At 52.9% G+C, this 23,755-nt stretch overlaps 3 protein-coding genes across 3 annotated transcripts in view; 2 read left to right on the top strand and 1 right to left on the bottom strand.

The window, feature by feature from the left end:
- Positions 1–366: 366 nt before the first annotated feature.
- On the top strand, positions 367–1,354 carry LOC128832001 (heat shock protein 30C-like). Its single transcript, XM_054018995.1, has one exon. The coding sequence runs from the start codon at positions 436–438 to the stop codon at positions 1,090–1,092; it is 657 nt and encodes a 218-aa protein (XP_053874970.1). The 5' UTR covers positions 367–435; the 3' UTR covers positions 1,093–1,354.
- Positions 1,355–7,505: 6,151 nt separating this feature from the next.
- LOC128831905 (heat shock protein 30C-like) lies at positions 7,506–8,587 on the top strand. Its single transcript, XM_054018786.1, has one exon. It carries the CDS (start codon positions 7,664–7,666, stop codon positions 8,321–8,323), a length of 660 nt encoding a protein of 219 aa, XP_053874761.1. The 5' UTR covers positions 7,506–7,663; the 3' UTR covers positions 8,324–8,587.
- A 2,925-nt stretch (positions 8,588–11,512) lies between these two features.
- Positions 11,513–23,755, bottom strand: part of LOC128831706 (ubiquitin carboxyl-terminal hydrolase CYLD-like) — a 37,141-nt gene continuing 24,898 nt past the window's right edge. Inside the window, exons 9-15 of the mRNA XM_054018393.1 lie at positions 21,623–21,714; positions 18,004–18,070; positions 16,669–16,801; positions 16,203–16,311; positions 15,851–15,969; positions 15,133–15,352; positions 11,513–14,567 (exon numbers count right to left, since the gene is read on the bottom strand). Of these exons, the coding sequence (XP_053874368.1) occupies positions 14,383–14,567; positions 15,133–15,352; positions 15,851–15,969; positions 16,203–16,311; positions 16,669–16,801; positions 18,004–18,070; positions 21,623–21,714 (925 nt within the window). The 3' untranslated portion in view covers positions 11,513–14,382. The remainder of the gene's footprint in view (positions 14,568–15,132; positions 15,353–15,850; positions 15,970–16,202; positions 16,312–16,668; positions 16,802–18,003; positions 18,071–21,622; positions 21,715–23,755) is intronic.

Raw genomic sequence — 23,755 nt, forward strand, 5'->3', positions numbered from 1 at the left:
AAGGATCCAGCAAAGCCCGGCCCGGGAGCTCCGCCCCCTAGCGGCTGCTGGAACTTGCTGGGCCCCCGCAGCCGAGCAGCGGCAGGCCCCGCCCCCCGCCCCGCCCCTCCCGAGCAGCACCAGGCCCCGCCCCTCCCGAGCAGAGCCCTTCAAGAGCAGCGCCAGGCCCCGCCCCCGCAGCAGCGGGAAGGTTCCCGAAGCGCCCGGCGCGGCCCGAGCAGGCTATAAAAGGCAGCGCGGGGGCTGCCGCAGCCAGTGAGCAGCAGCTGGGCAGGGAGTCAGGCAGCTCCAGCTCCAGCTCCAGCTCCAGCTCCAGCTCCAGCTCCAGCTCCAGCTCCAGCTCCAGCTCCAGCTCCAGCTCCAGCAGCGTCGTCGTCGTCGTCGTCGTCTCAGCAGCTGAACTCGGCCCAGCGGCTCCAGGCCCTGGGGGGCAGGATGCTCCCGCTCCGAGTGTGGCTTGGCAGCAGCGCCCCAGTGCCCAGGCTCCTGGGGCCGGGGCCCCACAGCCTCTTGGCCCAGCTGGTGGGGGACGTGCAGACGCACCTGGAGGAGATGGAGCGACTGAGACACTCCCTCCTTCTGGCTTCTCCCCTTCTCTGCGGGGAGGGCGAGGGGAGGAGGCCGAGGCCGAGCAGCCGGTCCCTGGCGGAGGGGGCTGGGAAGGAGCCCGGCTCCCAGGCGCAGGGGAAGGACAAGTTCCAGCTCTCCATGGACGTGAGCGGCTTCTCCCCAGCTGAGCTGATGGTGAGAGTGGACGGGAGGAAGCTGACGGTGACGGGGAAGCAGGAGAAGAAAACGGCGTCGGAGGCTGGAGTCTGCTCCCACGAATACAGAGAGATCCGCAGAGAAACTCTCCTGCCGGAAGACGTGAACGTGGAGGCCGTGCTCTGCTCCCTGTCCCAGGATGGGCAGCTCTGCATCGAGGCGCCACATCTGGCCCTGCCAGCTGCAGAAGGGAGAGCCGTTCCCATCAGCGTCTGCCAGGGGGTGAAGGCAGGAGAAGGAAACCTGGCCACGGAGGGAAAGGAGCCGGGGAGCAGTGAGATGGAGACAGGAGGAGAGAGCGAGGGGACCGGCCCCAGAGATTCCTGAAACCAGCCACCGACTCCAGTAACCAGATCTTGGTGTGAACGGTCCTGAGCATATTCCTGGGCTGTCAGAATCTCTCTGGAAGAGAAGTGACTGGGGGATGCTCCCTTTCTTGGCTCTTTTTATACATTTTGATAGAATGTTTATACTTGTCTTGAATTTTTAAAATTCAATATCAACCTTTCTAGTAAAGACAAACTGTGCTGTCTGGTGAGCTCTGTCTGCTTGATTTGCTATTTCATGTTTCACCTTGGAAATAAACTGCCTTTGTCCCAGGTCAGTTCTCATCTCTCTGCAAGTGAGGGAACATGATGGTTTTGAGGGTTCAGAGCTGTTGATTGTAGGGTACAGGTCTAAGATAAGAGCAGAGAGCTGTGATAAAGAGCCGGGTTGCCGTATTGAGGGGAAGTGGGGGGAGTACCTGATTAGGGAGGGGACTAGGAATCAAATACCAGGCCCAGAGGCACGTAACCCTGTAGACGGTTCTGACATATATGGTAATACCCTGCAGTACCCTTAGGAGCTTTGATTGTACGAAGTTAACATATCTCTGTGGCCCAGGGACTGTCTGTACTATAGTTCTCAGAGTGGGGAGGGCAAGCCTTAAGGAAGGGCTAGAAGGATTGACAGTTGGCAGAGTCCTTGGCTGGAGCTGGGCTGACTTCAAGCTTTGTAGCATAGTCACCCTGCCTCATCTGTGGGTTCTTGTATTGCTGGTAATGTGCTTTCTCTGTAATGCTTCCCCGTAACAATGACTGTGCTTACACAGAAAGAGCTGGATAGTAACTAATAATCATTGAGCGTTCCGTCTCTGAAGAGGACGCAAAGCGCAGACGCAGGCCGTTTGGGTCAGGGTGGGCTGCGGGAGGGAACTGTGCAGCCTGGAAAGTCCCCCGTCAGGAGGGAGAGAGATGCGGGGTCTCTGCCAAGGAGACGTGATGGCTGGGTGCCAAAAACCCTTGCTGGACCACGCAGGGGGGATACAGGTGCCGTCGTCCCGCAGTGAGATGGTGCCTATAGGGGCCAATTTTTCCTCCAATCAGCATTTGCAAAGCTAGCTCGGTGCTGAAGCCCTCCCCAGCTACAGAGCTGCTCGAAGGCTGACCTGAAACTCCAGAGGCCGCGGAAGCAGAATTCTCAAACTAGTCAGTTCAATCCTGTAGGGCCGCTCTACCATGCCTAACACCTTTTACCTGCCAGCCCTCACAGGGGACGAGCCAAAGACTGGTCCCCACTACGGAGAGGAACAGCAGAGCATCCCACAAAGGACAGCTGGGGCCATGGGAAAATAGGGTGAGCCAGGAATCGTGTGACACAGAGAGAGATGTGGGTTTGGCTAGTAGGATATGGGCTACCTAGGCGGCTAACTTGGCATAGGTGTCTGACTCCGGGAGAGGGTTTGAGGCTGTGGCTCCGGAGTGAAGTGAGACACTGATCTCTGGCCCATCAGCCAGCCAGGGGTACCAAGTCAGCTGCTCAGACACCTAAACCCCTGTTCTGTCCCTGCCTATGTGGTTGACAGTTTCAACTGCCTGGCTGCAGACAAGCCCTTCCTTCGGCACCTACCTGTCCCCACGCGATGCATGGTGTTGGTGCTGTTGTACTGATAGCAGGGCCCCGAAGAGTTGAAGGTGTTATCAACTCCTTCACTGTCCGACAGTGAAACTGTGATAAAAAGGTTCAGGGATGGGTGGGTGTGTAGAGCCGCTGGCTTTCTACAGCGACCCTGGCTTCTTGGCACACACCCAAATGCACTCATTCTGAAGTTGGAAGTTTACTGATGAAAACACAAGTAAGGACTAGAAAGCAAAACTCAAACTGAGTAACTGTAGGAAACAAGGTAATCAAATCCTATTAAAAGTCTCTCTCCTTTTGGAGGTTATGATGGGGTGGACTAGGCTTTGAGGCCCCCTGCTGGAGGCCTTGTGGTCCTGCCACAACCCGCCCCAGAAAAGAGCAGTAGAGAGGTCCTCCAAGCTGCCTAGAATGGCTATGGGAGGGGCATTCAATCAGGGCCCAGCAGGTCAATATAAGAGGAGTTGCAGGGTGAGAGCAAGTTCAGTTCCTTGCTAGAGCTGGAAGAGAGTGCTTGTTGCTCCAGGCTGGGTGTGGGGACTCCACAAGGACAAGGCCCTGAGATAAGGGTGAAGAATGTGTGAGAGCCACAGAGAGGTGGCCCAGCTAATTAAAGCAGCAACTCAGCAGCCATCCGCCATGTCCCTTTAAATAAACTATCTATAGGGTCCCTGCACTGGGACCCGAAGTAGAGGGTGGACCTCGGTCACTCCACGCCCCCACCAGCCACTAGGAAAGTGACTTGGACTTTGAGGCACCTCAGAAGGAGAACTGCATATGATCCAAGTGGGTTCTAGCCCACGAAAGCTTGTGCCCAAATAAATTTGTTAGCCTCTAAGGTGCCACAAGGACGCCTGATTGTTTTTGCTGATATAGACGAACACCCCCCCTCCCACACAACCCAACCCCCAATTTTGTGAGCATTCATGGCCACCATACAATCTCCATATCTTGGTGTGGCCCTCAGTCCAAAAAGTTTGCCCACCCCTGATTTAGGTGAATCTTGAATGCAACAATATCATTGTTGATATATCTCTTTGAAATTTGTGATAGACTGCCTAATGAATAAATTGCCTTATGTTAATTTGCGTAACTAACTACCGGTGATGTTTAGGAAATAAGCCTCCATAAGTACCTGTTGTTTGCCGAAGGTCTCCGAACTGTCAAAGAGAGCCTGGAAATTGTAGAAAAGGCTTTTGGGACCTGATTCTTTTTATCTCAGATCTGCTTCATGCAGGGGAAGCTTAAGCCGTAAGACTGAGATCCCAGTCCTGATTGGACCACCCTGAATATAAACATTTGGACTATAACCTATGGATTAAATGTGGGAAAGTCTTGGCAGGATGAACCCAGAGTTTCATGGCAAGGCACCCTGTTTATATGTTGTACTTAAAGTACTGCACAGGATCTTTTCAGGGGAATAAGGCAAAGCGCCACATTTATTGGTAATACATGTACCAAATCCACACTGTATCATATGCATATGTTGTATTACACTCACACACAAGTCTGCTCCATCTTGTTGTTACCTTAACTTCACTGGCCAGGTGAGTTAGATGGGGGAGGGATGGAGCTGGGCTTCTGCCGATCCAGATCGATGCTCCCATGTTGACAAGACGAGAGCTCTGCAAGACACCTCACATTTATAACAGCTTCCCTCTCATGCAAATCTATACCTGATTCAAGATCTGTGTCTGTTGGTCCTTTGTACTGCTTTTTTTCTGAGTGTTGTCCCAGTGCTGTTCAAAGAGGGTGTTTGCAAAAGAAGGTGCTTGCTTCTAACCCACAAGGCCCTCAGTATATCTGCTCTTCTTCAGTGAGCCCACTTGACAAGTGTTATTGTTTTTGGGTCTGGCTTCCATCCCCTCTCCAACTGTTGTAGCTGTCTGGTGGTGCTTGCCTTCCATGCCTTGCTCATTCACACCTCACTTATTCAACAGGGCAATTGATTAAGGGAGTGGGGGGGAGGGGAAGAGAGATCTTATTCTACTCCTAGCAAAAAGACATTTTTCTTCTCCTTTAACTATCCTTAGGGACTATAACATTATACCAAGGCCTAACACAGGGGTCGGCAACCTACGGCACGTGTGGCAAACACAGCACGGGAGCCGATTCTGAGTGGCACGCAGCTCCCTGCCGCGGTCCCGGCCCCCAGCCCCAAGCCCCACTCAGCCCCCCCCCCCCGCCCACCGCTCTCCCCTGCGGGGGCAGGACGCAGAAGCTTGGTTCTGCAGAAGCCAAGCTTCCCCCCTTCCCCGCTTCTTCCCCCAGCGTGGTGCTTTCCTTCCCCTCCCCGTCTCCGTCCCTGCGCCAATCAGCTGATGGCCCTAGAAGGGGGAGGGGCAAGAGCAGCAGCGTGCACACAGCTCTGTGGAGGACGCAGAGAGAGGTAGGGACGGAGCTTGGGGGAAGGGGGTAGAATAGGACATATCCCTTCCAGCCCCCTGCCAAGCACCCCAGCCCTCTGACCTTTGAACCCCCCCACACTCCAGCCTTCTGCCCTGCGCCCCCCCAACCCTCTGACCTGACCCTTGAACCCCCCACACCACCAGCCTTCTGCCGTGCACCCCCCCACACACACTAGCCCTCTTTCCTGAACCCCCCACCCCAACACACACCCCACCTTCTGCCCTGACCCTTGAACCCCCCCCACACACCCAACCCTCTGCCCTACACACCCCAGCCCTCTGCCCTGATCCCTGAACCCCCCCACACACACCAGCCTTCTGCCCTGAACCCCCTCCCCCAGCCCTCTGCCCTGACCCCTGAAACAGCCTCCCTCCCAGGTCTGGGGTCCCGGGCATAGGGCCTGCTCAGCCTGCTGCCGGCCTAGGTGAACAGAACCCCAGGCTGGCAGCGAGCTGAGCAGGCTGCTGGTGTAAGATCAGCATTTTAATTTCATTTTAAATGACGCTTCTTAAACATTTTGAAAACCTTGTTTACTTTACATACAATAGTTTAGTTATATACTATAGAAAGAGACCTTCTAAAAAGGTTAACATGTATTACCGGCATGCAAAACCTTAAATTAGAGTGAATAAATGAAGACTCGGCGCACCGCTTTTATAGTGTTCCTTCGGGAACCTTCCCGCTGCTGGGGGGCGGGGCCTGGCGCTGCTCGGGAGGGGCGGGGCTGGGGGCAGGGCCTGGCTGTGCTCGGGGGGGCGGGGCCTGGCGCTGCTCGGGAGGGGTGGGGCTGGGGTGGGGCCTGGCTCTGCTGGGGGGGGCGGGGTCCCTCGGGAGGGGCGGGGCCTGGCTCTGCTGGGGAGGGGCGGGGCCCAGCAGCTTCCAGCAGCCGCTAGGGGGCGGAGCTCCCGGGCGGGGGCTTTGCTGGATCGTTCCCGATCCCGCTGTGTTGGGGTGGTCGGGTCTCATGCCGGGGGCACGCGCTGGAGCTGGGGGGAGGCGGGTTCAGCGGCGCGGCACAGGCTGGAGCCCGGCTCTGCCCGGGGGGTTCGGAGCCCGGTAGCACAGACCCCCGCTCCCGGACCAGCGCCGGGCAGAACCCCCCCGCCCCCGTTAGAGCCCCGCCCTTGAGGAACCAGAGTCACATTTGGGATAAAGTGCCCCCCCCCTTCCAGCCCCTGCCCCCAGCAGGGGTCGGGATCTGCCGTTTGTGGGGCTGCCAAACTTGGAGGGTTTCTCAGGTGCCCTGAAGCTCCTGCCTCGTGTTTGTGAATGGACAGAGCCTGGGAGGAGCCACTGGGAGGGGGGGGGGCACAGAGACAGCTGCAGGGTGTGACCCCCCCGGACCGGACACGAGTCTCTGTTACTGTTTATTACACGTGCGCTGTGGGGGGTGTTCGCCCGTCTCCCGGGTCTGCTCCGCACATGGACTGTCCAACCCGCCCCCGCCCAGACCCCGCCCGGGGACTGTCTCCCCGGCTCCAGCCCGTGCCCCCGGCCCTGAACCCCCCCCCCCGGCTCCAGCCCGTGCCCGCGGCGTGAACCCCCCCCGGCTCCAGCCCGTGCCCCCGGCCCTGAACCCCCCCCCGGCTCCAGCCCGTACCCCCGGCCCTGAACCCCCCCCCCGGCTCCAGCCCGTACCCCCGGCGTGAACCCCCCCCCGCGGCTCCAGCCCGTACCCCCGGCCCTGAACCCTCCCCCGGCTCCAGCCCGTGCCCCCGACCCTGAACCCCCCCCCCCGGCTCCAGCCCGTGCCCCCTGCCTGAACCCCCCCCGGCTCCAGCCCGTACCCCCGGCTCCAGCCCGTGCCCCCGGCCTGACCCCCCCCCCGGCTCCAGCCCGTACCCCCGGCTCCAGCCCGTGCCCCCGGCGTGAACCCCCCCCCGGCTCCAGCCCGGACCCCCGGCCCTGAACCCCGCCCCGGCTCCAGCCCGGACCCCCGGCCCTGAACCCTCCCCCCGGCTCCAGCCCGTGCCCCCGGCCCTGAACCCCCCCCCGGCTCCAGCCCGTACCCCCGGCCCTGAAACCCCCCCCCGGCTCCAGCCCGGACCCCGGCCCTGAAACCCCCCCCCGGCTCCAGCCCGTGCCCCCGGCCCTGAACCCCCCCCCCCGGCTCCAGCCCGGACCCCCGGCCCTGAACCCCCCCCCCCCCCGGCTCCAGCCCGTGCCCCCGGCGTGAACCCCCCCCCCGGCTCCAGCCCGTACCCCCGGCGTGACCCCGCCCCCTCAAACACAGCGGGATCGGGAAGGATCCAGCAAAGCCCGACCCGGGAGCTCCGCCCCCTAGCGGCTGCTGGAACTTGCTGGGACCCCGCAGCCGAGCAGATCCAGGCTCCGCCCCCAGCTCCGCCCCTCCTCGGCAGAGCCAGGCCACGCCCCCAGCCCCGCCCCCCGAGCAGCGCCAGGCCCCGCCCCCCAGCCGCGGGAAGGTTCCCGAAGCGCCCGGCGCGGCCCGAGCAGGCTATAAAAGGCGGCGCGGGGGCTGCCGCAGCCAGTGAGCAGCAGCCGGGCAGGGAGTCAGGCAGAGGCGGCTCCAGCAGCAGCGTCTCAGCAGCTGAACTCGGCCCAGCGGCTCCAGGCCCTGGGGGGCAGGATGCTCCCGCTCCGAGTGTGGCTTGGCAGCAGCGCCCCAGTGCCCAGGCTCCTGGGGCCGGGGCCCCACAGCCTCTTGGCCCAGCTGGTGGGGGACGTGCAGACGCACCTGGAGGAGATGGAGCGACTGAGACACTCCCTCCTTCTGGCTTCTCCCCTTCTCCGCGGGGAGGGCGAGGGGAGGAGGCCGAGGCCGAGCAGCCGGTCCCTGGCGGAGGGGGCTGGGAAGGAGCCCGGCTCCCAGGCGCAGGGGAAGGACAAGTTCCAGCTCTCCATGGACGTGAGCGGCTTCTCCCCAGCTGAGCTGATGGTGAGAGTGGACGGGAGGAAGCTGACGGTGACGGGGAAGCAGGAGAAGAAAACGGCGTCGGAGGCTGGAGTCTGCTCCCACGAATACAGAGAGATCCGCAGAGAAACTCTCCTGCCGGAAGACGTGAACGTGGAGGCCGTGCTCTGCTCCCTGTCCCAGGATGGGCAGCTCTGCATCGAGGCGCCACATCTGGCCCTGCCAGCTGCAGAAGGGAGAGCCGTTCCCATCAGCGTCTGCCAGGGGGTGAAGGCAGGAGAAGGAAACCTGGCCACGGAGGGAAAGGAGCCGGGGAGCAGCAAGAAGATGGAGACAGGAAGAGAGAGCGAGGGGACCAGCCCCAGAGATTTCTGAAGTCGGCTACTAACTCCAGTAACCCTGGGACTCTGTTCCATTGACTTTACTCAGCCCAGCGAGTCAGGCTATTGTAATTAATGTCAACACTTCTGAGTCTATTCCTTGGCTTTGTCTCTACTCTCTGCTCGCTAACTATTTCTATAGTTGAGGAAGATGTCAGATGCTCTGTGGTTGTAGAGCACAGGTGGGGTTTAGAATTTTTTACCTCGTTACTGTGATATCTAAACTTTTTTATTGTAAATACAAATGCTGTTGTCTGAATTGTTTTCTCTATGAGCGCTTCTGACTTTTGCATGTGGTTCAATTTTTCCCCATGGTGTAGAAATGATTTTCAGTCTTAACATCCCAACAGCAGCGAGAGGATATGAGACCTGGTCAGGTGTTAAGAGCCCTGGGTTCGATGGGCTGGCTAAAGGAGCAGGTGGAGTGAAAGTCAGGCCCCTCCCTTCTGCCAGGGAGCAGAATATTTGGTTGGGGGGGTGGATTGGAGAAGGAAATAACTGGGATGGGGCTGGGGTAGAAGCAGAGCACCTAGTACCTGTACACTGCCACAGTATAAGCCGTGCATGTTTTCAGAGCAGGGAAGGAGGGAATGGCAGTAGAGCTGCAGCTCATGGTGCCCCCCCAGCACCAGGAGTTCTCAGCCAGGGGCTCCTGCCCCACTATGCGGATGGAGAGGCTCAGAGAAGGGCGAGAACTGTTGGGCTCCAGTTCTGCGGGGAAGTAATTTTTAAATAGTGCTTTTTAAAAATGGGAGAGAAGGGCAGAGATTGGTGGAGGAAGGAGTTGTTAAGGGTGAAGCAAGCTTGGGGCAGGACCATCTGCCAGCCACAGGGCTGTCTGTCCAGGCTGGAAGGCACCTTCTCTCTTGGGAGACCATGTTCTCCAGCTCTCCGAGCACAGTGGGCCTGATATCAATAGTAGCAGCTGAGATGAAGACAATAGTGTCAGTTTAAAAAAAAAACCCAAACCCTGCCACGTTCCTACAGGGTATTGATCCAAACCACTCCCAGCTTTGCCCCATAGAGTCTTATGCTAGCAAGATGTGGATCTAGGCAGCCTGGATGGATCCCCTCTCAGGCCTCTCTTCCCAGCCCGAGCCGCTTGGCAAAAGCAATTTAAAAGGGGAGGGTAAGAGTTCATATGAAGAGAATTTGGACAGAAATAGGGGCATGGGATGGTCCTTTGCAAAGGAGATGGTTACAGATCTAGTACATCAGCTGCAATAGTTAGCAAGTGGAGAGGCAAAGCTGTCTGGCCCTTTAGAGGCCAAATGGGGAGTGGATTGGCCCACGTGCAGAACTAACCCAGCGCCACCTCTCTTCCCTCCCCTTTACACCAGCAGGCCTGCTCCCTGTTAGGAGTCCTCTCCCCTCCCCACTGCTGGAAGCCTTAGAAGAGCCCCTCAAACAGCTAAAGAGCTTTGGGCTGCCTACTGGCCACACCCCATGGGGATCTGCTCCTCGGCTTGATGCAAGGCCAAAACCAGCCACTGCCGCATCCCAATGTCAGGAAGTGGGGGTGGAGGGAAGGCTCACCGACTGACCCTGGATGGGGGTTGAGGCCTGGCTGGCGGAAGGGGGGCTTCAAAGAGGAGTCAGGGCGGCGTTGAGCCAGTAGCTACGCAGCAGTAATAGGGGATCCCTGCAGGGGATGAGCCTCACAGCCCATGGTGGTACTCCCTGCTATCCAGCAGGGCTGAAGGACCCGACAGCAACTGGAATGGAGCTGGGGGAAAGTGGGAGGAAAGAAAAGGGTTCCAGCAGGGCTCGTGCTGACACTGTGGGTAGTAGGGTGCAGAAGCAGCATTGGTATGAGGTCCAGGCTCAGGCTGTAATGCATGAAGGGAAGCGCCAATGAATGCAAGAACAGTCCTAGCCCTGGAGCCCAGCTGGATGGGATCACCCTGCAGAGGCACAGGGAGTGAGGGGTCTGAGAAGCAAAGCCATCCCCCACCTTTGGAGAGCAGGAGCCAGAATAAGAAGGGGAGGGGCCCCAGCTCGGTTCTTCCTACCACCTGGAGAACTGGTCTAGGATTCCCAAGAGAGCGCTCTCCCATTGTTCTAAGCACCAGCGTGTGTAGGCTCATCAGGTGGTGGGGAAGCTCAGCTTCTCCTGACCGGGTCCTCCACCCTGCCCCACGCAGGCTCCTGCCCTGATCAGAGTCCCCTCACCCACCCTGTCTTTTCCTTCCCTTTTCCTCTGTCTTCTACGCCTCCCCGCCTCGCCAATTCTTTGTCCACCATCTCCTCCTGCTTCCCAATCCCAGACCCCTCTAAACCCTTAGATACAGCCAGTTTGCTCAGGGTTATTCACAAAGACCAGGGTGGCCATTAGTGTGGGGAGTTTGACACATAAATGGCTCCTAGCTGTCATCTCCGTACTGTCAGATGCCTGCACTTTGCTTGAGAGCCTGGTTTCCTGAATCACTCAAACACAAAGGGAGTGGACGGGGGAGCGGAGAGGGAAAAGCCACCCCCACTATGACAGAGTTCCAGCTGTGCTCTCCCCGATAGGGGATAATACACATCCCCCTTAGCCCCACCCTGGGAAAACAGCTCATTGAAGAACAAACACACCAGCACTCAGGCCAATGGCTCTATTTGAAAACATATTCAAATTGAACTGGTATAATTAATTGCATTGCCTGAAAAAAATCAGACCGCGTATTCTGCCCAAATCAGTTTCAGGCAAAGTTACAGAAACCACTAAAGGAAGAGACTTATGCATGAATCAAAGAACAGAAACAAATCTGTAAAATATACAGAGGTTTAAACAGTACAGAAAACATCAACTGAGCAATATACTACAAAGGGAGCACTGAGAGAGGCTAATGCACATTATTCTTGTCTGACTTATCAAGCGTCAGAGCAGTGACTGGGTTACTCCAAGTGAGGTCAATCTGAGTCTGGATTTTCCCAGCATTCCAAGCTAGTGTGACATGTCACAAATCATGCAGCAGCCACAGGCGAAAATGAATGGCTTGCACTTGTTCTGGCACTAAAACCTTTCCACCTTTAGTTTTTAGGATACTGCATAGACTTACTGATGGACGCTCCTAATGCACGATGAATGCAGGGAAATCCAACTGGATTTGTGCATCCCACTAACTATTGTCCTGATCAGAGAAATTCATTTCAAAAGTGCTGAAAGCCGCTTTGGTATTTTTGCAATATGCATGGGGGGGGGGGGGACAGTGGAAACTCTACAGAGCTTAGGGGTGTTCCCTGGATCAGCTCTTTTAGAAAGCATGGCTTGCTCTGTCCCCTGTGCAGAAGCTATGTCATGTCAAGAAGGCACTTCTGACAATTAAAAAAAGGTGTCTTGTGCTTAGAAATATAAAGAGAAACAAATCACATAAATATCCGAAGTACAAATCATCCGATAGTCACCATTTACATTATAAAATCCCAGAAGAGCTAATTCGCACCCTAAGAAACCACAGGGTGACTCCTTGACATACAGAACCCCAGCCCATGCGATACCTGAGAAAAGAGGCCAGAGCTGTTAAGAGACGTCATATGGAGAAAACCAACTTGGGCCTGAACAACTAATCATGGCTTTGAAAGAGAGCGGAGAAAGAGGTTTCTACTGCTCTATAGTTAACAGGGCATTAGTCATGACAAGATCAGCAGGACAGTTCATATTAGAGAGCGGAAGAACCCAGCAACCAACACTTTAAGGAAGTTTGATCTTCCTGCCAGAGACAAAACTGCAGTGAGGAAGAAGGATAAAAGCGAGGAGGTGGGCTGGCTAAAGGAATCCCATTGCTGAGGGAGCCCTGTGGCCTAAAGCTCTCCTGACTTCCTCAGACAGAAGCACCGAATTAGCCGTGGTGGAGCTGGGAGTGAGTGGAGGAACTTGAGGTTCAGCCAAGACCAGCTAAGAGGCAAGAGAAGCACAGGGCACCTAGAGAACACATACCTGATATGTTAACTGAGGCCAGCTATATGGGAGAAGATATTTGGGGCCGGGATCTGCTGGAGGCTTTCAAGCCTCCTGTACTTCTGGAGCCCATGTGCCGTACAACACTAAACTAACACTGTTACTGTTACCTTAGAAACCGCAAAAGCTTTGCTCCCAGGTACGGTGCATACACAGGATCTAACATGGATTTAAATAGCAGGCGATGCTGAGAGGTGCAGAGCACCCACAAGCCCCAAGGCGATGGGAATTATAGGTGCTCAGCACGGGTCAGGATCAGCCCCTAAAGATAAAAACTTCAAAAATCAAGGGTGACGCTTTTGAGTCGAGAAGGGGCATCAGCCTCACTCTGAACTTCCTGGCTTGCGTCAAGGTAACTCTCTGGTTTGTGTGTGTGTTTGGAAAGCCAGCTAAGATAACCGCGTTTGCGCTAGTTCTCCAGGCCTTTTGGCAAATCGATAATTTCCCCAACAGCTGAAAGGGGCCTGCCATATGGAACCAGAACACTGTTTCAAACTGGCATACTCAACAGGCTGTTATAATACTGCACTGGTTAATAACAGGGTGGCCAGAGACCGGCCAAATACAACCCACTATGCTATGCACCACGACTTCCCTCATCTGTACTGGAAAGGAGCAGCCCATAGAGATGACACAATGTTCCAGCCTGACCCACACAGACAGGTCACTCAGATCAAGACAGTGTTACATGCTGTGAGTTGCCGCTGCCACACCCCGTGTATGAAAGAGGACAGCTGCAATCAGCTACCTGTTCTACACCCATTCGGGGCACCCCTCAGCTTCTTGACAAGTTGTCCATGTAGAGTAGACTTTGGTTGGGTGACGTTTGGGCAACCTGGTCCATAACTCTCCTAGGGGCTGCCTACCAGCATTAGGAGAACAGAAACTTTGCAGCAGGCTCAGTACCAAATTTGCAAAGGTTAACTTTGCTGTTTTAAAAAAGTTGAAAGCCAGTAACTCCCCCCAGACATACCCTTACGGGCGGAAAACCTGTTACGGGCGGAAAATCTGAACAGGTTCGTTCTTAAAAAGCATTTTTTCTGGGAGGTTTGTTTGGTTATCGCTGTTCCACATGCACCTCAGGAAACCAGAACAATGAGCTTTAAAATGATGAGCTACAGCTAGAAAGCCACACGCTCTGAGCAATCTCACAGCCTTTGGGGGAGGACAGTCCTATGCTGGTTTTGCCTGTATCTGCCCCAGTTTTGTTCTTAAAATTATATTTTTGTTCGAAGTGCGGCTTGAAACAGCAACACAAAGCTTCAAGTCTCGAGCCAAATGTCATGTCTAAAAAGAGGGGACTTCCAACAGAAAGTGCTACTGATGTTAAGCAGAGCGTCAGAGAGATTAGTGATGAACAGGGGGAGTAAAGGAACAAAAGGGAGTTATAAATAAGGGAGTGCAGGTCTGCGTCCAGGGAATGGGGATGTTCAGGGGTCCCATTACTGGGACCTCAGGATCATAGTCACATACCCCAGAATTTAGTGCAGATCTAAGCAAAATTCCCTTCCTGAGAGGTTTGATTCCTGACCATCTAGAAGGCGCTTTTGCGTTTACATTCAGGAAGCCGATGAGTTGAGATGTCACCCAGAGGTCTAGTGCAGTTCTCCTGTGCTCTGTTGAAAATCGGAGAGTCACAGCCCATGCCTTGACTTGGGCTTCTTGATTCCTGAGCTTTGGGGAAGAGTTAATTGGGAGAATGAAAGGTAGAGGGGTTCTGGTGGGCCCAGGGCTGTAGAGAGGGTCTGGAGAAGGAAGGATGATGGAAATCCGGGGTGTGGACAGGGGAATGGGATGAAGGTGAAGTTCTCTTACTCAGGATATGTAAAAGTGTAAACTGGTTCCGAGTCTGGATTTGCAGAAGGTCCAAACTGTCACTCGGCTAAAGCCGGCCACAGGCTTTCCACCACCGAATGCTGCTCTCATCAATAGTCTGACACTCGACTTCGGAAGAGGTTAGCAGAGGCAAAGCTGAAAGGTCACTTGACCTGGACTCTGGCTGGGTTTTCTCAATTAGCAGCTGCAGGCAGCAGGTTTGAACCAAGCCCGCATTTCCAGTGTCTCATGGCTCTGCACGAGAGCAGTGGGGTCTCTCCCAGCCCAGGCTGGGGTCATTTGTAAAGAGCCATCTTCTTGCTCTGGTACATGTACATGTAGGCGTCGCAGAAGAGGCGTTTGGCCACGCCTTCCATGTCCCGGGACTGCTCCATAGCCAGCGCCGCCACTGGCAATTGCAAATATTTGGCAACTTCAGGGCACAGCGTTACGATGGGAATGTTGAAGCCATTCTCATCACCTGAATATGAGAGAGAGAGGGGGAGGGGATGAGCCCAAATCTCAGTTCCCAGGGGACAGGTGTCTACAGCACAAAGGAACACTAGAGCAAGTGGCATTAACTGGGCCCCCAGTCGGCAGTGTCAGCAGAGAGGCCAAGGACTGACTGGGCCATGACCGAGCTGTCTTTGCACCCCTAGAAGAAGTCCCTCTAGCTGAGGTTTGAAACGCACTGGTGGGGGCAGCCTGCCTGGCCACTACCTGTTCTACAGTTATACAGAGGCTGTCAGTCCCCAGAGCTGTCAAGCCAGCACCATTCACCAGCGCTAAACTCCCTGTCAAACGGTACGTTCGTTTGCAATGCCACGCAGAGAGTAGTTTTACATATTATTGAAGAAGTGACACCTTTCCATGCTTCCCAGCAGACGGACCCAATGGAGTTCGGGCACACAGGCCTCCTGTTTTACATTACAGATCTGTGGAGAAATTACTCATGACCGTTGGGCGCTGGGACTGCAATTCCTGAACAGGGTCGTCCAGGTGCAAAGGGCCAACCAGCCTCCCCTCCGAGCAGAGCCCCTCCTCACCGTGCCTGTCAGCCATGCTGTCGAAGAAAAGCCAGTTCTCTTTCTCCGGCCCGTACTTCACAAAGGAGACGTAGTGACTGGTCTCTATGCAGAGCACTGCGAAGAGCTCCATCCTCTCCCGTGGGATTCGGGGGCTGTCCATGAGGCTCCTGCTCTGAAACTCCTCAGGGACATGCAGTTTTGTTGGCCTGTGTGCTTTGCGCCGGTAGTGTGAATGAGCCTGGGGACAGACAATAGGGGGCGCCGGCGGGTCAGCAGGGCTACCGCAACTTTATATACACCTACCCTAAAGGGAAAGGGGTGTCGTCTGGGGACAGGCTGGCATACGGTCACCAATTTGTTCTGCGGTCACCTGCTTTCCACTCAATTCCTCATCTGGGTCTTTCCCATGTGCCAGGAGAATGCCTGGATGGGGACCTCTAAGGAGAAGCAAGGGTGCTGCAGGAAGTGGAAAGGCTCTTCACTCAGAGCCTGCCCAGAATCAGGGCCCCAGCGTGGTAAAGCACATGGGGTCCATATGGATGAGGGGCCAGGTATGTGCAAGTTCATGATCTTGCAGCAACTACCCTGAGTGGCTGATCCAGTCAGCAGTGCTGGTCTGCTCAGGAAGGAGCCTCCCACCTGACTGGCTGCAGGGAACGCAAGGGAAGGCAGAGGTTTCAGTCCGTGATCTGCCTCCTGGGGGGATCAGTGAACACACGGAGGGGGAACTGGATACCTGTCTGCAACAGGAATTGCAGTACTGCTTCATCCCCGTGACTGCAAACATCTCGTCTTTGAAGCACTCGGAACACTCCTGTGTGGCTACGTCCCCGCACACAAAGCACTCCCGGGGACCTGCAGCGGGAACACGAATGTCAGCAGAGGTTGTACGACAGGGGGTCAGTATGCTCTGGCCCTTGCACCTGCCATGCAAGTCCTGCTCTGTGAGGAAGAATCACATCACAGTCCTGACCTTACCAAACTGCTTACAGCCAAGCTAGGCCAGCCTCGCCACCTGGATCCAAACGAGCCTGCCTTGGCGCCCACGTGCAAGACAGCCCCGGAATCCCCAGTGCCCAGGAACTTACTGTCGAGCAGCAGGTCGGTGATGTCAAGCTCCAGGGAGGGAATGATTTTGCTGAACATTTTATATTCCTTCCCGAACCGTGGCATTTGGATAATGAAACAGGAAGGGATCTGGGAGAAAAAAAGCAAGTCACCAAACATGGGGAGACGACGCCTTGCCCTGCCCACATAAGCCCCTCTTGGACCTGCTCCCCAACCCGGCAGCTGGATGACACCTTCTTCACTCAGGTTCTCCACAGCCCACTATCCGTGAAGTGTCCATCCCCCCTTTCATGTTCTCCACTGCACCCCTCCGGTTCTGGTGGTGTGCTGGGGGGCTCTGCTGCATCATGATCCTAGGCATAAAGCCCCTCACCAGCCTTGCTGTGGAGATGGGGAGTAAAACGTTCTAACAAGCAGTCGTGTGCATGGGGCAGGGAACGAAGGCGGCTGCGAAAGACAGAGGAGGAAAAGGGCAGCTGCACTCACCTCCACTAGCTTGAGATTGGAAGACAGGAAGGAATGTTCCACTAGCTGCTGCACGTTTGGCACGACCAGCTCCTCTTGCTTGTCTATGAATATCTGGTAACAGTAACACTCCTGCTCCTTCTGGCCTCCAGACCTGGGAGCAACGTTCCAGAGTCAGGGCACTGGGGCTGCCTCTCTGCACTATCTAGGTACCCTTGGTGCCTGGATGGCAGAGCTCTCACAGGACACAGCCTTCGAGTTCTAGGACCACCTCCAACCCTGGCACCAAGGGGCTCCCAGCTCTAGCTTTCAAAAAACTAAGCATTTATCATCCAGAAACACCCAACAAATGTGGTGGGTGACTGATACTGACCAAGTATCATTCTCACTTGCATTTTGCTCCTCTGCGATGGGTGGGCCAGACACACTTTTTCCCCCTTCAATTTAAAAATGAAGACACACTGATTTTCTTGTAAGTCAGCTGTTTTACAGTGTGACCAGAAGATTGCTATATCTGAGTTATAAGGTGCCAGTTTTGTGATCCAGCCGCCTGGAAAACTGCAAAGCAAAGTCTGAAGCGTTCCCAAGGCAACTTATACATGAAAGATCCTCCAGGATCCTTGCGCTCCCCTGAAGCAGCATAGAAAGGATCCCCTGGCAGGAGGGTTGGAGTGACGTGAAACAGGCTTCTTTGTATCCACTGCTTTTCTGAGTAGCTCCATGATACAAGCCACTGCACATTCCTCCACGGGGAACCCAGAAAGCTGGCAACCCAGGTCTAAACTCCTGAACAATGCAGCTATTTTTGGGAGTCCTCACACTAAGTGAATCTCCTCTTTGTAGAGTCCCCACAAAACAGGGCTTCTGGGACTAAATTCAGTGGATTCCCCGTTTGGGAGCTCTAGGCTCTCTGCTAGCTTGGCAGTCTGGAGACATCAGACCCTTCAGAGGTATCTGTGATACTACTCCACAGCCAACCTATTGAAGACTAGGAAGACAAGCCCTGTGTTTCTTATGCCACCATTGACGCTATCCAGGGATTACTCTCTGCATTTCATCACTCCCTGAAGGTGGCACACCTGGGAATGATTTAGAAATATCATCTTCCAGGTACAGTCCTTCCTGGAATATGACCACAATGTGATGGGCAGGTGTGATCACAATGTAATTCAGGGGCACAGCGGAGAATAGATGGGCACAAACTTTTCCATCTCCTTTATGAACAAGGGAAATTCACTGATCCTCTCCAGTCAGGCCTTATCTAACAAACCAAGTCACCTCCTTCCCTCCCCAGTCTCAGATGTGGGCAGCACAGTCCCACTGCATCAGTAAGATCACAGAGAGATGACAACTTACTGCAGTTTCAGTAGTGGCTCTATTCCCAGGATGTGATGCATGATGAGATTGAGAAACTCCTCGGGGTCTGAAAGTTGAGGGAAATCACAGATCAGGCCAAGCCAACACACTTCCCTGTCCCACCTCCTCCAGAAAGGAAAAAGCACTGTCAACTATGGGCTGGTGTTCCTCACACTGAACTGTTTCTCTCTCACTCCAGGTATAGTGCTGGCCTGATTAGGAGTTGAAAACACTTGGTTAGTTTCAGAGTTTGAAAGTTCTACGATCAGCATAAACACAGAAAGAACCTTCCATAGAAAGACAGGGGAGAAAGAGAGGACAGAAGCCTGGTAAAAGTTCACATTTCTCTTAACTCCTTCACTGCTGAATGATTTCTTTGCTATATTGAGGGAAAAATCATATTTATGCATCGCAGGTACATTTACTCCATTCATCTGCACTCAAACAGCCCGGGGAGAAAGATCTTGATAGATATTTACTGCCAGCACCAAATTCATTAACGGACACTGAAACCAGGGACAATGCTGGAAACTGGAGGAACAAAGAGCAAAAGTCTGGGCTGTCTCTGGCCAAGATACAAGAAAATATCAAACAGATGAAACAAAAATAGAATCACAGAATCACAGAATATCAGGGTTGGAAGGGACCTCAGGAGGTCATCTAGTCTAACCCCCTGCTCAAAGCAGGACCAATCCCCAACTTAATCACCCCAGCCAGAGCTTTGTCAAGCCAGGCCTTAAAAACCTCCAAGGAAGGAGACTCCACCACCTCCCTAGGTAACGCATTCCAGTGCTTCACCACCCTCCTAGTGAAATAGTGTTTCCTAATATCCAACCTGGACCTCCCCCACTGCAACTTGAGACCATTGCTCCTTGTTCTGTCATCTGCCACCACTGAGAACAGCCGAGCTTCATCCTCTTTGGAACCCTCCCCTTCAGGTAGTTGAAGGCTGCTATCAAATCCCCCCTCATTCTTCTCTTCTGGAGACTAAACAATCCCAGTTCCTTCAGCCTCTCCTCATAAGTCATGTGCTCCAGACCCCTAATCATTTTTGTTGCCCTCCACTGGACTCTTTCCAATTTTTCCACATCCTTCTTGTAGTGTGGGGCCCAAAACTGGACACAGTATTCCAGATGAGGCCTCACCAATGCCGAATAGAGGGGAATGATCACGTTCCTCGATCTGCTGGCAATGCCCCTACTTATACAGCCCAAAATGACATTAGCCTTCTTGGCAACAAGGGCACACTGTTGACTCATATCCAGCTTCTCGTCCACTGTGACCCCCAGGTCCTTTTCTGCAGAACTGCTACCTAGCCATTCGGTCCCTAGTCTGTAGCAGTGCATGGGATTCTTCCGTCCTAAGTGCAGGACTCTGCACTTGTCCTTGTTGAACCTCATCAGGTTTTTTTTGGCCCAATCCTCTAATTTGTCTAGGTCCCTCTGTATCCGATCCCTACTGTGACAGTGTACCCCATAAGGCTTATTGGGAGGGGGTGCTTATAAATGTATGTATGACATAACTGGAATATGTTTTGTCCTGCCTGTGCCATGTAACATATCTCCGTAAAGGTTATGGTCTACTATATCTATTCATCCTATTTGTACATATATATCATTTTCTACTCGAGGTTAAGAATATGGGCTGTATGCTGGCTTGGTTTCTAAGTAAGCTTTGGGAGGCATTTGGTCAGCTTCTTTAGGAAGGAATTCGCCAGGTTAAGTACCTGATCAGGAAACACTTGGGGAACAATGCATCTTGGAATGCTCCAATCCACATGAGAAGTCTTCCTGGAGACATGCAAGATACCATGTGGACAATGGTGTCGGCCTGTAAAGACTGAGTCATGCAGGGACATGTGACTTGCCCAGGTGACTCCAGAACTCCATCTTGGAGCTGGACTTTGCATAGGAGGGAGGAGGGGGGTCTCCACCCACAAGAGTCTATTTAAACCCGTGGGAGACCCCTCCATTTTGTCTTCAGCTGGCTAAAGAAGGAGCCTCTCCACCCCCCACAGGATATTTGAAGGAGACTGAAACAAAGGACAGTAACTACAGGGGGTGTGAGTGATTGCTGGACCCAGGCTAAAAGGAGATTAGCCTGTAAAAGGGAGAATTCTGGAACTGGTGAGGAAATTATCTGTATTCAGTTTGATTAGACATAGATTTGCGCATTTTATTTTATTTTGCTTGATGACTTACTTTGTTCTGTCTGTTTCTACTTGGAACCACTTAAATCCTACTGTCTGTATTTAATAAAATCACTTTTTATTTAGTAATTTACACAGAGTATGTATTAATACCCGAGGGAGCAAACAACTGTGCATCTCTCTTTATCAGTGTTATAGAGGGCGAACAATGTATGAGTTTGCCCTGCATAAGCTTTATGCAGGGTAAAACGGATTTATCTGGGTTTAGACCCCATTGGGAGTTGGGCATCTGAGTGCTAAAGACAAGCACATGTCTGTGAGCTGTTTTCAGGTAAACCTGCAGCTTTGGGACAAGTGATTCAGACCCTGGATCTGTGTTAGAGCCAGACAGAAGTGGCTGGCTCAGCAAGACAGGGTGCTGGAGTCCTGAGCTGGCAGGGAAAACAGAAGCAGGGGTAGTCTTTGCACATCTGGTGGCAGCTCCCAAGGGGGTTTCTGTGATCCAACCCGTCACACCTACCCTCTAGTGTATCTACTACGCCTCCTAGTTTAGTGTCATCTGCAAACTTGCTGAGAGTGCAGTCCACACCATCCTCCAGATCATTAATAAAGATATTAAACAAAACCGGCCCCAGGACCGACCCTTGGGGCACTCCGCTTGAAACCGGTTGCCAACTAGACATGGAGCCATTGATCACTACCCGTTGAGCCCGACGATCTAGCCAGCTTTCTATCCACCTTACAGTCCATTCATCCAGCCCATACATCTTTAACTTGGTGGCAAGAATACTGTGGGAGCAGAAGATTTAATATAACTTCTACTTTTTAATATTTTATACAGCCATGATGATAGCATCTGGGTATTTCAATAATCCTTTGTCATTCGGCAGCTCCTTTCATCTGCATATCTTAAAGCACTTTACAAATATTATCTCTGAGGCAAGGAAGAGACGGACGGCTGTCTACCTCTGGACAGGAATGTGGTAACTATTCAAACATGCATAACAACTAAGAACAATAAATGCAGAAGAAGAATCTCTGTCCGACTGAATCTGCAGAGGAATTTAGGTGAGCAAAATGTAATGATGAGACATGGAATCTGGCAAAGACAGCATGGTTAACAGCCTTAGTCAGGCCAACAGAGTTTAACTGCAGACTGCAAATACAAACCAATGGGTCAGACAGAAACCCGCCTTGGGCAAATTCTGCTTTGGTGGTGGTTTCTTCTGAGCAACAGGCCAGCACCAAGGGACCTAGCAATTCCAATCTTTCCATCATACTTGGGGAACCTTCCTGCATGGCCAAACCTAAGCTGACACATCTGAGGAATTCTCCAGGTAGCAGGACATTTTTTTAAAAACAAGTGTTCTGGGGGCAGACAGGAAACTACCTTGCGGGGTTGCCTGACTGGGAAAAGGGGAAGATGAGACAGACCACTCTGATGTAAGACATCTGCAGAGAGCACGTTACCTTTCTCAGACGTGGCAAAGCTCGAACATTGGCCCTTCTCCGTCAACTGCTGCCTTAGGTGCATCACGCTATTAGCGGCAACAAAGCCATTCCTGGGAATGAGGGGAAGCTGGGAATGAGCTCTTTGTGCATCGGCAAACTTACATCTCAGGGGCAGAAAACACAGCAGGTGAAGCATGGAGCCCACCGGCAAAAATCCAAGTCAAGACGCACCCTCCCTAAAGGCAAGAAGTTAGCGCCAGAGGCCCGACCACAAGCAGCACTGAACAAAACACTCCTGTCCCATAAGCACTGGGGGAGGGAAGGGGTGGGCCAAATATTCTTGATGAAGGCCAGCGGATACTCACTACCCTCCGCAAGGCCCTGTCTCAATCATCAGCCTTACAGGCTGGCAGTGTACAGATAACCCTTTGGAGCCTTTCAGTAGTTCTGTGAGCCAGCTGTTTAAGCAACATGGATTACTTGCTCCCTGGAGACTTTGCTCCCTTATCAGCATCACTCCCAGCCCTGGGAGCAAGAAATCAGGGCCACAGATTAAATCAAAGTCCTTCATGTAACAGTGCAGGGCTTGTCCCTGGGCCCAGCCTTTAATTATACATTTCTTCCCCTCTCCCACAACACCTCGACTGAGACCGCTGAACCCCAGGGATCCCTTCTTTAACCTTCTCACCTTCAACCATGAGTCATGACAACCTCCCTTCTGGCCCAGGAGAGTAGCATGTGGCTTGTCAACACCACTCCCAAGTTCTCTTTGACCCCTCCAGAGGGCCACAGGCAGCCTTCTCCTGCCTGGGACTTTGCAGCAGGATTTAGCAAAGGAAATCCACAATCTCAGCACTTGCTGGGTTAATATGAGTGGGAAGGAAGAGCAGAAGAACTTTAGAGTTGGCCAAGAGATATGAATCTCTAGGGTACTACTTGTCTCAGTAGCATCTGAGCTACGGCTGTCAAGCGATTAAAAAAAATTAATCGCAATGAATCACGCTGTTAAACAATAATAGAATAGCATTGCTTTAAATATTTTTGAATGTTTTCTACATTTTCAAATATATTACTTTCAATTACAACACAGAATACAAAGTGTACAGTGCTCACGTTATATTTATTTTTTCTTAAATATTTCGTAAAAAACAGAAATAGTATTTTCAATTCACCTCAAACAAGTACTATAGTACAATCTCTATTGTGAAAATGCAATTTACAAATGTAGATTTTTTTTGTTACATAACTGCACTCAAAAACAAAACAATGTAAAACTTCAGAGCCTACAAGTCCACTCAGTCCTACTTCTTGTTCAGCCAATCACTCAGACAAACACATTTGTTTACATTTGCAGAAATAATGTTGCCCGCTTCTTGTTTACCATGTCACCTGAAAGCGAGAACAGGCATTCTCATGGCACTGTTGTAGCTGGCGTCACAAGATATTTACATGTCAGACGTGCTAAAGATTCACCTGTGCCTTCATGCTTTAACCCCATTTCAGAGGGACATGCCTCCATGCTGATGACGGGTTCTGCTAGATAACAGTCCGAAGCAGAGCAGACCGACGCGTGTTCATTTTCATCACCTGACTCAGATGCCACGAGCAAAAGGTTGAATTTCTTTTTTGGTGGTTCGGGTTCTGTAGCATCAGTGTGTTGTTCTTGTCAGACTTCTGAAAGCTCCACACCTCATTCCTCTCAGATTTTGGAAGGCCCTTCAGATTCTTAAACCTTGGGTCAAGTGCTGTAGCTATCTTTAGAAATTTCTTTGGTACCTTCTTTACATTTTGTCAGCTCTGCAGTGAAAGTGTTCTTAAAACGAACAATATGTGCTGGGTCATCATCCAAGACTGCTATAACATGAAATATATGGCAGAATGTGGATAAAACAGAGCAGGAGACATACAATTCTTCCGCAAGGCGTTCAATCACAAATTTAACTAACATATTTTTTTTTAACAAGCATCATCAGCATGGAAGCATGTCTTCTGGAATGGTGGCCAAAGCATGAAGGGGCCTATGAATGTTTAGCATATCTGGCACTGAAATACCTGCAGTGCTGGCTACAAAAGTGCTATGTGAACACCTGTTCTCACTTTCAGATGACACTGTAAATAAGAAGTTGGCAGCATTATCTCCCATAAATGTAA

This window comes from Malaclemys terrapin, chromosome 2, assembly GCF_027887155.1.
Source record: "Malaclemys terrapin pileata isolate rMalTer1 chromosome 2, rMalTer1.hap1, whole genome shotgun sequence".
NCBI lineage: Eukaryota > Metazoa > Chordata > Testudines > Emydidae > Malaclemys > Malaclemys terrapin.

What these genes read in the sequence shown, in the direction of transcription:
- LOC128831905 (XM_054018786.1), top strand. Translation starts at nt 7,664, where the DNA reads ATGCTCCCGCTCCGAGTGTGGCTTGGCAGCAGCGCCCCAGTGCCCAGG.
- LOC128832001 (XM_054018995.1), top strand. Translation starts at nt 436, where the DNA reads ATGCTCCCGCTCCGAGTGTGGCTTGGCAGCAGCGCCCCAGTGCCCAGG.